The following is an 18066-nucleotide window of genomic DNA, read 5'->3' as shown; positions in this document are numbered from 1 at the left end:
TTGTATTTTAGTTTGGCTCTATGTGGCAAGATTAGAAATTGAAAGTGATGCCTTCAAGGTTTTATTACTTAAGCTTTTGTTTCGGTCTACATGTTTCAGCCACCTTTTTCGCCAATTTATGGTCATGTGGTTTTACTCAGGACCAGATCAGGTATCTTGGGGGCATATTATCAAGGGGGCGCGATAAAATTACCGCCGCTTTAGCGTCCGTTTTCGGGCAAAAAGCGGCGATAATTTTATCGCATTATTTAGCGCGTGATTCCTTGACTTAGCTCCCGTTTTTCACACGCCTCACCTCGCATCGATAATGAGATGCCAAGGAGGCATGGCTGTGAAATTAACATGGGAAAATATCACGAAGGCAGCTTTGCGATATTACCAACGAGGTGTAGCGATATTTTAAATCGCGCTAACTCTGCCTTAACTCAGGAATTTAACATCTGTTAAATTCCTGACTAAGGCATACCTAACATGGGTGGTGGATTGTGGGGCTAAGGCCACAGGGTCTATCATCAAGCTTATCGCCGTTTTCCAAGGAACATCGCTGGAAAAGCAGTGATATTCCATGGAAAACCCCGCTATCACTGTAATATTTATCGCCGTAGCGCTAAGCGTTGCTAATATAGCACTAGCTTGGCGATATATTCCAGCGATAGCCGGAGATAATTAAAAGCGCGCTAAACGCGCTCAGCGATAATTATCGGTGGAGCTTGATAATATGCCCCTAGATACCCCAGAATCCTCATGTAATTTTGTCCTGAACAAGCAAACTTTGCTCGATCACAATCACTTAAATCATACATACAAACCGATACAGGGGGACTTCATTGTGTGGTGATTGGTATCACTTTCTTTTGCCTCATAGGGTGCCGACAGGAGGCATCTTGTTAGAAATAGACCACTTGAGGTTGTCTGCATGGGACCCTTGTACAGAGCATAATAATGATGGAATACCGAAGAGCTAACATGGCTCCAAGAGGCCTCATCGTAGGTAACGAACTAAGAACCATTTTAGAGGACGCTAACTTTAGAGAGGAGTGGTCGCTCATTGCGTGGCAGTGTACACGTGCCAGGCTAGTACTAAAAATAAAAACAGCAAAACAACTATCAAATGCCCTGTTGATCAAAATACAAACCGAAGAGAACAACCTGAAGGCAATAGTCCAAGTAACACTATTTAAGAAACGACTACAGGAAATAAATAAGGAACTGGGAAAATACAAAGAGTTCCTGACCCAAACTTAAATACTACCACTTCAAAACGATGTGAAGAAGTTTAACCATGACAAGGTTACCCATACTCGACTACAAACTATGTCAAGACATGTACCTCAGCTACATCAGATGATGATACTTCAAGAAGTGGTTTGCCCATGGACTCAGACCATGGACAGAGGGGAGTTGACCATAGACATATACATGGAAGGAGAGGCAGAGGAACAAGAATTATGCCCAAACAGATGCCATGTCCAACCTACCCCCCTCCATTTCAAGTACAGCCTAGCCTACTACCATTCTATGGGTGGCACAGCCAGTACCCTCCTAAGTTCAATCAAGGTTTCCTGGCACACAGGAATAGGTTCCCTTTTTTAGGATGAGGCTGGGGAAGAGGAAGAAGCAAAAAATAGAATGGAACTCAAAGTACAATGGGAAGGCCGGACCTTATAAATGAATACAAGGAACATGGCACAGGATGCAACCCCAGGGGACAGCACGTTGACCTCGATGTTAGTCTTTCATACAAAGTCATGACTGAAGACCAAATAAATCTATTAAACAATGGATTAGGATTTGTACTGGCTTCCAAGGACCAGATGTGAACTAGCAGAGTTCCTCCGAAAACTGTAATTCAAGGCATAATTTTCAGACAAAAGAGGGGACAAGGAAGAACATGATTCCAGTTTAAGGAAGAAGTAAAAGTTTATTCCATCTAGTAATACAATACCGGTGGAAATACTGATCTTTGAGCAGGCAGTAATAAAGGACCCAGAAACCATTGATCTGTCAAAGATATGCACATTCCAGAAACTGAGCCATAAGGACAAGAATGCCATAAGATCCCACAAGAGATGACGACAAATTGGTAAAAAAAACAGCAGACCAAAAGAGGGTGCTATAGTCATACAGCAGAAAATAATGTACTATAGAGAAGAATGGCTCAAAAAACTATATGAAATTTATCTAAGATCCTACAGAATCCCTACAGAGTGATATCAACAACCTAACTGAGGAGGCTGAGATCAACAGATGGATATCCAGGAAGGAAGCAGATTTTCCCAGCCTATTACACCATACCAAAAATACAAAATAACAGGACCCCGATAGCTGGTAGACCCACTGTGTCTGAATTTATTCCAATAATAGAACCGCTGTCAAAATTTAGCGACCACTTCCTCCAGCCCATTGTCGAGAAGAGTCCTTCTTACATCAAATCCACGAAAGATTTGAGACTACTTGAAGACATTTATTACAACCCAGAGAATAACCTCATCATTGAGTAAGACATCAAAAGTCTCTACAAGAGTTTACCCCCAGTATGAAGCTCTGAAGGTTTTGGAGGATTTACTGTTTTCTGAGGACGGGCCCCACAACAACTCTAGCCATTTTGTTTTAATATCCAGGAGATTGGCTTTGAAAAATGTTTATTTGCAATTGTAGTGTCTGTGCACCTACAAGTACACAGTACATCAATGGGCAGCACCTTTGTTCCAAGCATCGCATACCTTTATGTTCACCATTTTGAACAAATGAAAATCATGACCCAAAGAAATACACACAGGAATTATATAGAACTTTGGAGAAGATACATCCACGATGTGTTGATAATTTGAAAGGGAGACTAGGGGAGGGAAGGAGATGGAATCTGTGGAATGGATCAACACATAAAATGAGTATTTGAAGTTTATGTACTTAAAGTATAATATCACATTAACTTTTCTGGATTGTAAAATCATCCACGACAAAAGACGGATGGACATATGCCAAAAACCTACTGATAAGAACGATCTTCTCAGTTTCGACTGCTTCCACCTGCACCCTCTATGAGAAAATCTACCCTTTGGACAATTTCTTAGACACAGAAGATACTGCAGCAAGATGGAAGATTTAAAAAACACAGGCCAATGAGCTGAGCAACAAATTAAGGCAAAGGGGATATCCTGAAGAAATAATACACAAATCCTTCAGGAGGGCGAAGAACAACATTAGGGAGGCATTGTTTGAACATACATGAAAAATGAGGAAAGACAACTATTGGTGTGTCGCTACCTATTCAGTCTTATCCAATCAAATCAAATCAAGAAACTGACCAACAAACACTGGCATATCCTAAATACTGGCAAAATGAGTTTCAAGTAACCACTGATTGTACACTAAAGGTCAAGGAACATTATCAATATCTTAGTGCACACCAGGGATAGTGCATACTTAAGACTCAGAACAGAACCCCTCTATCCAATTGACCAAATATTAGCAGTCACTACCAGTGAGGGAATTGCAGTGTATGCACAATAACAAAGTATTAAAAACAGGAGATCTGGCAATATGGGTAAAAAGACATGCCAGTTATAATTCAACATGTGGTTTATCTCATTACACATCCCTGCAACTTAAGCTATACAGGGATGACCAGCAGGAAAGTAAAGCAACGCATTGGTGAACATAGGAGCAACCTCAGATGCAAGAGAATTACTACAAAAATGTCACTATATTAGTGTAGGATACATAGTGGATGATTTCAAGTGGGCTGTACTGGAACAAATTAAGACACAAGATGCAAATACAATACTGAATTACTTCCTTCAAAGACACCTGTCTTGAAAAAGACCCGACGCGACCACCAACTGGGGCGCATGAGGGTCGAAACATCGACGCTTGTCATAGGTCCAGAACCACCAGGATCCCAATAGAAACACTAGGAATCCTCGGTTGTAAATCAGCATCTGGCTAATGAAATATTTGAATATATTTGTATATAGGAAATTCCATTCCACTGTATATTTTTTCACATATTGAGCACTTTTCACCAAATGTCACTTAACTGCACCTGTTTTTTGACGGTCTTATCATGCATTAAATGTTATCATTGAATGAAGTAATTCAGACGAAACATGAATGAATTCTGATATAAATTGCACTAAATAACCTCTTGATCTCACATCCTTTATTTGTATATTGCTTGAGCATTTATTTCTCATTATATGTGTGTACCAGAGAGCATTGCACCTTGATTGCATTAATTAGCAGTGTCAAAGTAATGTGTCTTACCCAACAAAACCATTCTTTTGTTTAACCATTAATTACTCAGGTTCTGAGGGACACAGGGTTACCCCTTTTTTCTTGAACAGCAAAATAATTTGGGCACTTTTGCCTTCAGCACAGGATTTCAGTAATGGTGAACATTCCGGGCCAAAGGAATGCAGTAGCATCCACAATTGTTTAAGGCGGTACAGCAAAAGCGGCGTCCATGCACAATAGGCCTTTTCGCACCTCACTTGAAAGACAACTCCAGGAGTTTGTCAGTTGGAGGCCATATCCGCTAGCGAAGGCAACAAATGTGCAAAATTCCTGTACGCATTTCCCTCGTTTTCCATGAACCCTTGACTAGTGGCTCAAGCGAGGAGCATGAGAAACAATACAGTCTTATAAGGGATGTTGAAATGTGTCTGGCTCTCTGTAAAAAAGATAAATGAAAGGGGGTAGTAGAGAAGCAGTTTATTCACATTGGTTGATTCAGTTTCCCAATAACATCATCATAATCAAAGAGAGTGAACCTACTAGTGGCTCACACTAAAGATCCCCCAAATCTACCTAAAGGGGAAATATTAATTGAATTTTTTATAAAAGAACACACTCACTGATCAGCCGAGTGGCATGCTTCATCATAGAGTTCCCAAGATATAAAATGTATCAGGGTGTGCTTACAACCTCGACCCTCGGGGAAGCACTAAGTATATCAGGAGAGACCTTGAGAAAATAAATTTGTCTAAACTGTACCCTAGGTTTGTATTTTAGTATGGCTCCTTGTGGCAAGATTAGAAATTAAAAGTGATGCCTTCAAGGTTTTATTACTTAAGCTTTTGTTTCGGTCTACATGTTTCAGCCACCTTTTTCGCCAATTTATGGTCATGTGGTTTTACTCAGGACCAGATCAGGTCTCTTGAGGGCATATTATCAAGGGGGCGTGATAAAATTACCGCCGCTTTAGCGTCTTTTTTCGGGTGAAAAGCGGTGATAATTTTATCGCATTATTTAGCGCGTGATTCCTTGACTTAGCTCCTGTTTTTTACACGCCTCGCCTCGCACCGATAATGAGATGCCAAGTAGGCATGGATGTGAAATCAACATGGGAAAATATCACGAAGGCAGCTTTGCAATATTACCAACGAGGTGTAGCGATATTTTAAATCGCGCTAACTCTGCCTTAACTCAGGAATTTAACGTCTGTTAAATTCCTGACTAAGGCATACCTAACACGGGAGGTGGATTGTGGGGCTAAGGCCACAGGGTCGATCATCAAGCTTATCGCCGTTTTCCAAGGAACATCGCTGGAAAAGCAGTGATATTCCATGGAAAACCCCGCTATCACTGGAATATTTATCGCCATAGCGCTAAGTGTTGCTAATATAGCGCTAGCTTGGCGATATATTCCAGCGATAGCCGGAGATAATTAAAAGCGCGCTAAACGCGCTCAGCGATAATTATCGGTGGAGCTTGATAATATGCCCCTAGATTGCCCAGAATCCTCATGTAATTTTGTCCTGAACAAGCAAACTTTGCTCGATCACAATCACTTAAATCATACATACATACCGATCCAGGGGGACTTCACTGTGTTGTGATTGGTATCACTTTCTTTTGCCTCATAGGGTGCCGGAGGGAGGCATCTTGTTAGAAATAGACCACTTGAGATTGTCTGCATGGGACCCCTGTACAGAGCATAATAATGATGGAATACCGAAGAGCTAACATGGCTCCAAGAGGCCTCATCGTAGGTATCAAACTAAGAATCATTTTAGAGGACGCTAACTTTAGAGAGGAGTGGTCGCTCATTGCGTGGCAGTGTACACGTGCCAGGCTAGTACTAAAAATAAAAACAGCAAAACAACTATCAAATGCCCTGTTGATCAAAATACAAACCGAAGAGAACAACCTGAAGGCAATAGTCCAAGTAACACTATTTAAGAAACAACTACAGGAAATAAATAAGGAACTGGGCAAATACAAAGAGTTCCTGACCCAAACTTAAATACTTCCACTTCAAAACGATGTGAAGAAGTTTACCAATGACAAGGTAACCCATACTCAACTACAAACTATGTCAAGACATGTACCTCAGCTACATCAGATGATGATACTTCAAGAAGTGGTTTGCCCATGGACTCAGACAATGGACAGTGGGGAGTTGACCATAGACATATACATGGAAGTAGAGGCAGAGGAACAAGAATGATGCCCAAACAGGTGCCATGTCCAACCTAACCCCCTCCATTTCAAGTACAGCCTAGCCTACCATTCTATGGGTGGCACAGCCAGTACCCTCCTAAGTTCAATCAAGGTTTCCTGGCACACAGGAATAGATTCCTTTTTTTAGGATGAGGCTGGGGAAGAGGAAGAAGCAAAAAACAGAATGGAACTCAAAGTACAATGGGAAGGCCGGACCTTATAAATGAATACAAGGAACATGGCACATGATGCAACCCAAGGGGACAGCACGTTACAAAGTCATGACTGAAGACCAAATAAATCTATTAAACAATGGATTAGGATTTGTACTGACTTCCAAGGACCAGATGTGAACTAGCAGAGTTCCTCCAAAAACTGTAATTCAAGGCATGATTTTCAGACAAAAGAGGGGACAAGGAAGAACATGATTCCAGTTTAAGGAAGAAGTAAAAGTTTATTCCATCTAGTAATACAATACTGGTGGAAATACTGATCTTTGAGCAGGCAGTAATAAAGGACCCAGAAACCATTGATCTGTCAAAGATATGCACACTCCAGAAACTGAGCCATAAGGACAAGAATGCCATAAGATCCCACAAGAGATGACGACAAATTGGTAAAAAAAAACAGCAGACCAAAAGAGGGTGCCATAGTCATACAGCAGAAAATAATTTACTATAGAGAAGAATAGCTCACAAAACTATATGAAATTGATCTAAGATCCTACAGAATCCCTAAAGAGTGATATCAACAACCTACCTGAGGAGGCTGAGATCAACAGATGGATACCCAGGAAGGAAGCAGATTTTCCCAGCCTATTACACCGTACCAAAAATACAAAATAACGGGACCCCGATAGCTGGTAGACCCACTGTGTCTGAATTTATTCCAATCATAGAACCGCTGTCAAAATTTAGCGACCACTTCCTCCAGCCCATTGTCAAGAAGAGTCCTTCTTACATCAAATCCACGAAAGATTTGAGACTACTTGAAGACATTTATTACAACCCAGAGAATAACCTCATCACTGGGTAAGACATCAAAAGTCTCTACAAGAGTTTACCCCCAGTATGAAGCTCTGAAGGTTTTGGAGGATCTACTGTTTTCTGAGGACGGGCCCCACAACAACTCTAGCCATTTTGTTTTAATATCCAGGAGATTAGCTTTGAAAAATGTTTATTTGCATTTGTAGGGTCTGTGCACCTACAAGTAGACAGTACATCAATGGGCAGCACCTTTGTCCCAAGCATCACATACCTTTATGTTCACCATTTTGAACAAATGAAAATCATGACCCAAAGAAATACACACAGGAATTATATAGAACTTGGGAGAAGATACATCCACGATGTGTTGATAATTTGAAAGGCAGACTAGGGGAAGGAGATGGAATCTGTGGAATGGATCAACACATAAAATGAGTATTTGAAGTTTATGTACTTAAAGTATAATATAACATTAACTTTTCTGGATTGTAAAATCATCCACGACAAAAGAACCCCACGGATGGACATATGCCAAAAACCTACTGATAAGAACGATCTTCTCAGTTTCGACTGCTTCTACCTGCACCCTCTATGAGAAAATCTACCCTTTGGACAATTTCTTAGACAGTAGATACTGCAGCAAGATGGAAGATTTAAAAAACACAGGCCAATGAGCTGAGCAACAAATTAAGGCAAAGGGGATATCCTGAAGAAATAATACACAAATCCTTCAGGAGGGCGAAGAACAACATTAGGGAGGCATTGTTTGAACATACATGAAAAATGAGGAAAGACAACTATTGGTGTGTCGCTACCTATTCAGTCTTATCCAATCAAATCAAATCAAGAAACTGACCAACAAACACTGGCATATCCTAAATACTGGCAAAATGAGTTTCAAGTAACCTCTGATTGTACACTAAAGGTCAAGGAACATTATCAATATCTTAGTGCACACCAGGGATAGTGCATACTTAAGACTCAGAACAGAACCCCTCTATCCAGTTGATCAAATATTAGCAGTCACTACCAGTGAGGGAAATGCAGTGTATGCACAATAACAAAGTATTAAAAACAGGAGATCTGGCAATATGGGTAAACAGACATGTCAGTTATAATTCAACATGTGGTTTATCTCTTTACACATCCCTGCAACTTAAGATATACAGGGATGACCAGCAGGAAAGTAAAGCAACGCATTGGTGAACATAGGAGCAACCTCAGATGCAAGAGAATTACTACAAAAATGTCACTATATTAGTGTAGGATACATAGTGGATGATTTCAAGTGGGCTGTACTGGAACAAATTAAGACACAAGATGCAAATACAAATTTTCTCAGGATCGTTTATGAAAGAGAATAAAGATCGATATACAGACTATGTACTGATGTCGCAGGATTAAATTATGAAATTTCATTTCTGAACATATAAGGACATTCTTAGTCACTTTGTTGATGGAGTGTTCCTCATATTGCAGACTGAAGCTTAGCATTACAATGTTTACATTGCAAATGTGACCCGTGTGTAGGCCTTCTGAATAGGGGTGGAAACCACAATACCAGTTTATAGGAGTATCCATATATATTTGTGATGACAACGAGAGGAAGTTTTCTATTAATCTAAAACATTACACAACTAATAAGCTTTTATAACCTGTATAATATAACAATGACAACAAGCCAAAAAAGGTACAGCTAAGCATACGGACACCACCTCACGCTTTACGCAGTGACTTCGGACGTGGAAACCAGGAAATGAAAAGAGACACGAGCATGGCTTGGTTAGCCTTTTGACGAAGTACGTAGGACAGCAAAATTGCGGTTGTCTCTTTCAAAGACGACACAAATCTCTTCAATCCTCTTCTTATGCGTTTGTCTTGTAGGCTGCCCGCCCGTAATCTCCTATGGGGTCTAACAAGAACCTTACTGTCACACGTAAACTGTACATAAATACATTTGGTTTGCTCATAGCTCACAATCTGAGCACTACTGAATCCATCTCTCCTTCAGGAAACAACTCAAGACCTGGCTGTTCGAGCAGTAGCGAACCCCCCCCCCCCCTCAGCGCCTTGAGACCCTAACGGGTGAGTAGCACGCTAAACAAATTCTGTTGATTGATTGATTGTGTCCCTTTTCTCTAGAATCTTCAAAAGCTCTGAACAAAAATATATATTTTCTGCCTGGCAGTACCACTGACTGAGCAGTAGGCAAAAGTCCAAAGTCTGCCAGATTCTAAAACAGATTCTAGTGGGGATAAATCAAGACTGATTAACATATGGCTGGGTCTGAACTGGGGTGGCAAAGTTAGCTAAAGAACGACGATGGGTTCAACCCAGATCTGTGATTGGGGATGTGTAGTTTCAGTATGCCATCCATCATATCCTTGTGTTTGCTTTGTTTGACCTAAGTTGGCAGGATATGCCCAGACGTGGGTCCCTTGATCACTTTGCCACTGAATTCCAGCTATCCTGGCTGATGAGGGGTGTTACCCTGAACCGGTCCCAGGATGCTTGTTTCCGGTCCAGGAAAGATCCGGCTTGGCAGTTCGGGCTGGACGATTCCCACACGGAACAGGGTCAAGACTGATTTGCATATGGCTGGATCTGAACTGAGTTAGCGAAGTGAGCTAAAAAACGAGGATGGATTCAACCTAGATCTGTGACAGGGGGTGAGTGTCTGAAAAGTTTCAGCACTCCGTCAATCATCTCCTTGTGTTTGATTTGTCTCTGGCAGTCAGAAATATTAAGGGCACTATTACGATGGCGGGCGGATAACGGAAAATGGGACCGACCGCCAGAGGTGCGGTGGTCCCACAAGGCAAATTAGGATGCGCCCGCCCCACCGGCGGGCGCATTTTTGCCTTTAACATTGCGGCGGGCAGTGCTGTAAACAGCACCCGCTGCAATGTTAAAGGTGCATGTTGTGCACCTTTAACATTGCAGCGGGTGCTGTTTACAGCACCGCCCACCACCTTGTGTATGGCAGTCAAGGGGGGTACCACAGACGTCAATCTCTGCATGCCTTTCCATGGCAGAGTCTCCGCCATGGAAAGGGATGTCCACTGCACATATCATAATATGGATGGCCGTGCCTGTAAGGCACCGCAACCATATTGTGGGCCTTTTCCGCCCGGCAGGCAATCGTGACGATTGCCTGCTGGCGGAAAAGCGGCGGACGATCTTTCCGTCTGCCGCGATACCCCCGAGCCATGGTAATTTGGAGGGGGTAATTGGCAGTCGAGCGGAGAGTTATGGCATGCGGATCTCCACTGCCGGTCAGGCGGTGGCAATCCGCACGCCATCATAACAACCCCCCTAAGTTCCTAACTACTGAAATTCTATTATTTATATGAGTAGGGAGGGAAGGGGGACGGGTGCGTCTGCCACAAGTGGTTAGCCTTATTTTGGAAGCACTGCCTCTTCTAGTTAAAGGCATTTAGGCTCCTGAATTCATACAAAAAACCCACAATAGTGCACTTCACATTTTGAATGTGTGTTTGTCCCAGCTGTATATCATTTCAAAATGGCTCTGGCTATATGCCACATAAAGCTTTGTGACACCTCCTGAATGACGGTCTTCACAGAAGGCATGTAATATTTAGAGCTACTTCCAATCCTCCTCTCTCTGTGTGTTTACTAGGATTCAAGTAATTGCGGACTGCGCAGGGGGAAGAAAAAGGCAGCAGTGAGCGAGCTTGGTCGAGCCATCATTAAAGAACGGAACTTGAGCAACCGAGGCCAGAATAGCAAGGATTCCTGGGTGAGTTACTGTCTGTCAGTACACATGGAAGATGTGCACTACATCCCAGTAAATGCTTAAGAGGACTAGGAGCAAATGTCACTGAGGTAATAGAACGGCAGACCGGAATTCCACCACGCCTGGAACTCCCCGGAATCCCGCAGAGTTTTTAGGTGACTGCGGAATTCCATGGAACACAACTCCGCGAGTTCCGCCCACACCTAGTTACTAGATACATCACAAGTAAAACAGTGTGCATTGCAGCACTTCCTGAACATGGGGAGGGGTAAACCTTATTGTAACCACCAATGTGTTAATTCTTTTGATTTAAAAACAGGGATTTCACAGCATCATGAGAGTAACTAGAGCTTGGTGACATGAATTAACACAAAAAGGTGGTATGTCTAAAATATAGAGATTAAAAATAAAAATAAAGACAGTGTCAGGCTCCTGATGTGCTGATAGATCATTTGTGGCTAAGAGAAGAGCTGAAGCATGTTGACCTATTGACAAAGGGACCATTGACACTCCCTTTTTTGTACACCCTTTGTGGGTTTTAACCTTCTTAGGGAGTCTCCTAGTTATAAAAATATATATTATTCTGTTAGACACCTAACAGTTCTCAGTCCTGCATTTGTAATATAGATCAAAGAGCTCCTCCTAAGAGCAGGGTTGACCCCACTCAGTGACAGACCATCTCACTGGGAGAGGACTCAATGATGAAGCATGCCACATAGAAATATGTGGGTGAATTTCCTTTTTCAAGTAACAGGAACACTGCCTCTTAATGGGTATTTAAACCTATCTAAGAGGATCCCTCCCTTCTGTCCATTTGCAACTCCGGATGTATAACATCTCAGCTGTTTGATATATCAACATGTCAGGAAGCACGAGGTCAAGGATGCTAGCCCAGGCAGCAAAATAATTTGAATGGTTCTGTTGGGTAAGACACATTACTTTGACACTGATAATTAATGCAATCAAGGTTCAATGCTCTCTGGTACACACATATAATGAGAAATAAATGCTCAAGCAATATACAAATAAAGGTTGTGAGATCAAGAGGTTATTTCGTGGAATTTATATCAGAATTCATTCATGTTTCTACTGAATTACTTCCTTCAAAGACACCTGTCTTGAAAAAGACCCGCCGCGACCACCAACTGGGGCGCATGAGGGTCGAAACATCGACGCTTGTCATAGGTCCAGAACCACCAGGATCCCAATAGAAACACTAGGAATCCTCGGTTGTAAATCAGCATCTGGCTAATGAAATACTTGTATATATTTGTATATAGGAAATTCCATTCCACTGTATATTTTTTCACATATTGAGCACTTTTCACCAAATGTCACTTAACTGCACCTGTTTTTTAACGGTCTTATCATGCATTAAATGTTATCATTGAATGAAGTAATTCAGACGAAACATGAATGAATTCTGATATAAATTGCACTAAATAACCTCTTGATCTCACATCCTTTATTTGTATATTGCTTGAGCATTTATTTCTCATTATATGTGTGTACCAGAGAGCATTGAACCTTGATTGCATTAATTAGCAGTGTCAAAGTAACGTGTCTTACCCAACAAAACCATTCTTTTGTTTAACCATTAATTACTCAGGTTCTGAGGGACACAGGGTTACCCCTTTTTTCTTTAACAGCAAAATAATTTGGGCACTGTTGCCTTCAGCACAGGATTTCAGTAATGGTGAATACATTCCGAGCCAAAGGAATGCAGTAGCATCCACAATTGTTTAAGGCGGTACAGCAAAAGCGGCGTCCATGCACAATAGGCCTTTTCGCACCTCACTTGAAAGACAACTCCAGGAGTTTGTCAGTTGGAGGCCATATCCGCTAGCGAAGGCAACAAATGTGCAAAACTCCTGTACGCATTCCCCTCGTTTTCCATGAACCCTTGACTAGTGGCTCAAGCGAGGAGGTAGAAAGTGGACCTGCATCTAGTGACTCCAATTTGGAGAGCACAACCGTGGTTTCCATTACTGTTTTGGGATCTACACATCCAGAGATTCTCAAGGATCCAACAGGAGAACTACACCCCTTAATAATGACAGATCAGCTGACACTCATGCCACGGAAAGTTTCGGGCAACGTTGGGAAGTACCACGGATTTCACTCCAAGCTATGTTTTTCATTAGGCAAACTTGGCCCAGTTCTACCTATAAGAGATATTCTGCTTTCTGTGAAAGATGAGAGTGTTGGTACAACAAAAGCAGTTTGGATCCCATGGGGGTAAATGTGCATTTGATTATACATTTTCTATCTCTGTTGGCTTTGGAAGCTCTGGCTTAAATAAGGCTGACATCCCATTTCAGAGGTATTAGCAGAGGCTGCACAATCAGGCTTTCTATCAACGGACCTGAGAGGTGCAGTCATCGGATCTCATTAAAACTGGAAATGCCCGAGAGCAATACTCCTTTTACAGCCCGATATCCCTTATCAATTCTGAAGCCAAAATCACAACACAAATTTTCACTAATAGACTACACCAAGGCATTTCCTCCCCGGTACACCATGATCAAAATGGTTTAATGCCTGGCTGAAGTATAAGGCGCTGTCGTAGACAACTACAACTTGTTTTTGCTCAATTATGGTGCATTCTCCATCACTTCAATAATCCTGGTGTGCCACCTCAAAGCACAGTGTCCACAAGCATATCTGACCGTGCTTGGAAATCACTTAAAGGCATTCTAAGACATCACTGACATCTAAAGTGCTCTTGCTTTTCAAAAGTCTATCTTCCACCCAAATGGTGTTTCACTCTGGCAAACCTTTAAACATCCTCAACACACTTCTACAACTTTCAAACATAACAACGAGTTAACAAATAATCATCATCATTGAAATGCAGTGACAATCCAATTTTTGAAGCAAAAAATTTGGAACGGAGACCTGCTCCGCTCTCATCACAGGCAGTGAGGAGAGGCCATTCGATACTGCGAGGTCATTCCTTTCTCACCATATCTGCAATGTGAGAGGCCCAGTTTAATAGTGGTGGATATCCTTTTTTCCAAGCACTCACACTATGGAGCTGATTTTCATCTGTCACTAAAATACGAGGTACATAGAATTATACTACCAGTTCAATCACTAGTCTCCGAACCATCCGAACCATCCTAAGTTTGGAGTTGCCAAAGCATGACTTTAACGCTCTTACTAATACAGTGAATTTCACCATGGAGAATTAGCCGGATAGTTCTGGCTCTTTTCTGGCAAAGAGAGGAAGTAAGATAGTTTTGTCTGCCAGTCCCACACTCCACGTCTTACTCTTTAGACCGTATCTGAGACATACAGAAAGATAGTTCCTCAATCCAAATTCCCAAAAAAAATGAAAAAGTAAGTTTGACTCATGGGTTAAATGCTGCTCTTTACAATTTAGCAAAAAAGTACATTGCAAAAAGTGATGAGGTGTGACTGAGCACTAACGACAAAACCATATGAAACAACGGAAAGAGACTTCCAAAGGTACTGAAAAAAATAAGACTATACAGAGGGCCGTGTGAAATACATGTGGTCCCCTAGATGTGCATACTTCTCAGACGAGCCCAATTTCTCATCAAACCAGTGATTCACTTGAATCCAGGGTCATCTCAACATCAAAAAAGTCATCACATTCCAAGCCTAAGAGACCCTCACTGGCTTTCCAAGCAAGAATTGAGTTTAAAAGTGCATGCACTACACATACAACATTTTATTATACTTTCTTCCGTCAAAAGATCCAACAGCCACAAAATCCTGAGAAGCCACAGAATGTCTCCCTTGAAACTACGTAAGAAGAGCAGCAGCAACACAGTCTTTCTCAAGAGCATCAACCTTATTATGGAGCTCCTTGTCTGTAACCATCAGACTCTCCAAATCCCTCCTAATCCTCAGAAACATCTGAAAAGCTTCCTACTTGATCGATACTGAAGCTAAAATCTGCTGTGTAATTACTAATGAAATACCCCTTACTATTTTTCACACTATTGTATATTATCTGTTGACTCCTTTCTCGACCCTCTCTCACTTGTCTGTCCAATCTTTCTCAGGCTACCCACCATTTCTGTACTCTACCTTTATGTGTTTCCTTATATATTTCCTCTCTCCTATTCTACTATATTTCTTGACCTTCCCCTGTCTTTCCCGGTTTCCTTTAATCTCTGATGCTATCTACTACATTACCAACTTAACACCTGAGCAACCTTTGCTTAACACTAAACTACCTATGTTAACACCTCTGTTCATTCTGGACTTGCACCGCTCTCCTTATTGTTAATCTGCCTTTATTAATGACCTACAGTGTTCTGTGTAATAGGAAGTTCAACTTTGTTCATTTTCATGCACAGAGCCTTTACAACTCAGAGAGGAGAGCGCTACGTAATGCATAGATGAATAAATAACTCAGTCCTAGGCTTGGAAGACACCGGAAGTTTTATTTACCACAGTGGTATACCAGTGTTGAAGTGCCTGGTTAGAGAAGGCTGGAAAATATGGTACTTAGTTGATGCACGAGCAATAGCGGTTACTTAGCCAAAAGATCAGATAGTGGACCTGGTATTGGTTACAAAAGGTACATTTGCTACAAGGGAATGAAGGTAGATACACTAGGCATAGCAGTTCAAGTGCTGGCAGAATTTTATCAAAAAGAGATGGTTTAGTGTGATACAAAGTCACCTCAGTGAAGTAGACTCAAGAGGCTGAGGTGATGGGATAGACACAGAAGACAGAAGCAGGTCAGAGACTGTCTGGCAAACAGAAACACAACAGAGGAGCCTGTACCTGTCACAAACTGCTGTGTTGTGTACAAGACTGTGTACTCCTCCTTCAGCACCTCCTGGAGTTCGCCCGGCTGGGGATTCTGGGTCATGGTCCAGAAGCCTTTGCACTTGCCCAGCCTCATTCCGCAGATGTTGCCACCTTTCACCTCCAGCAGCAGCCCCGGCACTAGGCTCCGTAGCACAGTGTTGATCATCCTAGCCACTTCCGGGTCCCTTATCCATGGCGAGGGTTCAGGAAGCACAATGTCCTCGAGATCCTCTCGGGGCCTGGGGACTAGGTGAGATGTTAGTCGAAAACCCCTTGGGTTCCGCACCATGGTGGTCAGGACCAGGACACCGCGGTAAAACACTTTCACCTCAAAGTCTGTTGCTGAAGAAAAACAACACATCCTCATCTGATGCAGGGTTACAATGCAGTAAAAATACAATTACACTGACCCTCAAATGACTTGCAAAACCCCATGCACTACTTGCAAGGATAAAAGAAATGACTGAACTTCACACTGTCTCAAGACTAGCAGGACCCTTCACACTCACAGAAAACTACTAAAAACATTATTCAACATTGCCAGCAAACTCTTAACACAGTGCACTATGGTCAGCAAAACCTCAGACTACAGCACATGACCTGTAAATACTCACACACTACATCAAAGAAGCAACATGTCGCATACTTCCTCACATTCCCAGTATCTTACATTACTTTTCATGATCTGCAAAACTTCAAAAACTGCATTACAAGAGTATTAGACATGACAATATATTACATGCCAATATAGCCTCAAACCTTGAAGTACATGACTAGCAACACTCCACACGCTTAATTGCGACTACAAAAGTGCAATATATTGCATTGTGTTCCCAGTTCTAACACAATCCATCAGACAAAGAAAGCTTCACACACTTCATCACATAGCAAGCACTGCCTTACACATAGAAGCACATGACCAGCAATCAATGCTCATACAATGCAAAACATGATCAGATATGCATCAGACTGACACACGCCACCCATGAACTGCACATATAATGAAATGAGATGCAAACACTGACACACTACATCACCACCAGCCAATACCTACCACCGGTGTTCCAAAATTAGATAGACTATGACAATATAGATAATACTCAAACTCCTTGTCCAGACAGTGGCTTTGTTCTTTATCGTTAAAGGCAAATTGGACTTTTAAACACAGGCAAGTAAAAAAAAAAAAAAAAAAAAAAAAAAAAGAACAGGTAAATATATGGAAAATGCTCCTTACCAGTATGCATCTGTTCTTGGCATGTAGAGCTGCAGATTTCTACACTTTGCATTAGATCGTCACCTAGTGTTGGGCTTGGATGATTGCATGTTGTTGTCGTCTTGGAAGAAGTCTTTGTAGTCACGAGATAGGTGACGCCTCCCTTGGACGATAGTGAGCATGGGCATCGGCTCCATCCGTAGATTGTTTTTCGCCATGATGGGAAATGATGGAGTTAGTAGAAAGAAAGAAAGGATGTCCATGCTTGTATATCTAATTAAGATAAAACTGGAACAGATACAAGTCCCGGGGAGACGGGAGGGCGTGTAGAAATCTGCAGCTCTACATGCCAAGAACAGATGCATACTGGTAAGTAGCATTTTCCGTTCGAGGCATATGAGCTGCAGATTCTACACTTTGCATCGATTGTGCAGCAGTGTCTCCCCTAGAGGTGGTCACCTATGTCCGTTGCTGTAGTTTGAAAGAGAGTTTTGAGAACAGCTTGGCCTACTGCAGATTGCTGCTTGGCTTGCACATCAACACAATAAAGTTTAGTGAAGGTGTGTGTTGTAGACCATGTTGCTGATGTCTTCTAGGGGAATGTTCACTAAGAAAGCAATGGAGGCTCCTAGTTTGCGTGTGGAGTGCGCTCTTAGGAGGAACTGTGAATGTGCGTTTTGCCTTGTGATAGCATATTTGTATACATTTAACAATCCACCTTGCAATTCCTGATTTAGAAATGGGGTTGCCTTTATGTGGTGGAGAGAAAGCTACAAATAGTTGCTTTGTTTTGCGAAAGGATTTGGTCCTATCGATGTAATAGAGAAGAGCTCTTTTGATATCTAGTGTGTGTAGAGCTCTCTCTGCTACAGAGT

General features: G+C 41.9%; 1 protein-coding gene across 3 annotated transcripts in view; it reads right to left on the bottom strand.

Moving 5' to 3' along the window:
* The window catches only part of IRF3 (interferon regulatory factor 3), a 251590-nt gene that overhangs the window by 4781 nt on the left and 228743 nt on the right, over positions 1 to 18066 (bottom strand). For all 3 annotated transcript variants that reach the window (XM_078655266.1, XM_078655267.1, XM_078655268.1), the window contains one exon: positions 15952 to 16320. In XM_078655266.1, coding sequence (XP_078511392.1) covers positions 15952 to 16320 — 369 coding nt within the window. The remainder of the gene's footprint in view (positions 1 to 15951; positions 16321 to 18066) is intronic.

The sequence above is a fragment of the Lissotriton helveticus genome, chromosome 7, assembly GCF_964261635.1.
Source record: "Lissotriton helveticus chromosome 7, aLisHel1.1, whole genome shotgun sequence".
NCBI lineage: Eukaryota > Metazoa > Chordata > Amphibia > Caudata > Salamandridae > Lissotriton > Lissotriton helveticus.
Note: the sequence above shows the minus strand (reverse complement) of the source record. Positions and strands in the feature narration are given on the sequence as shown.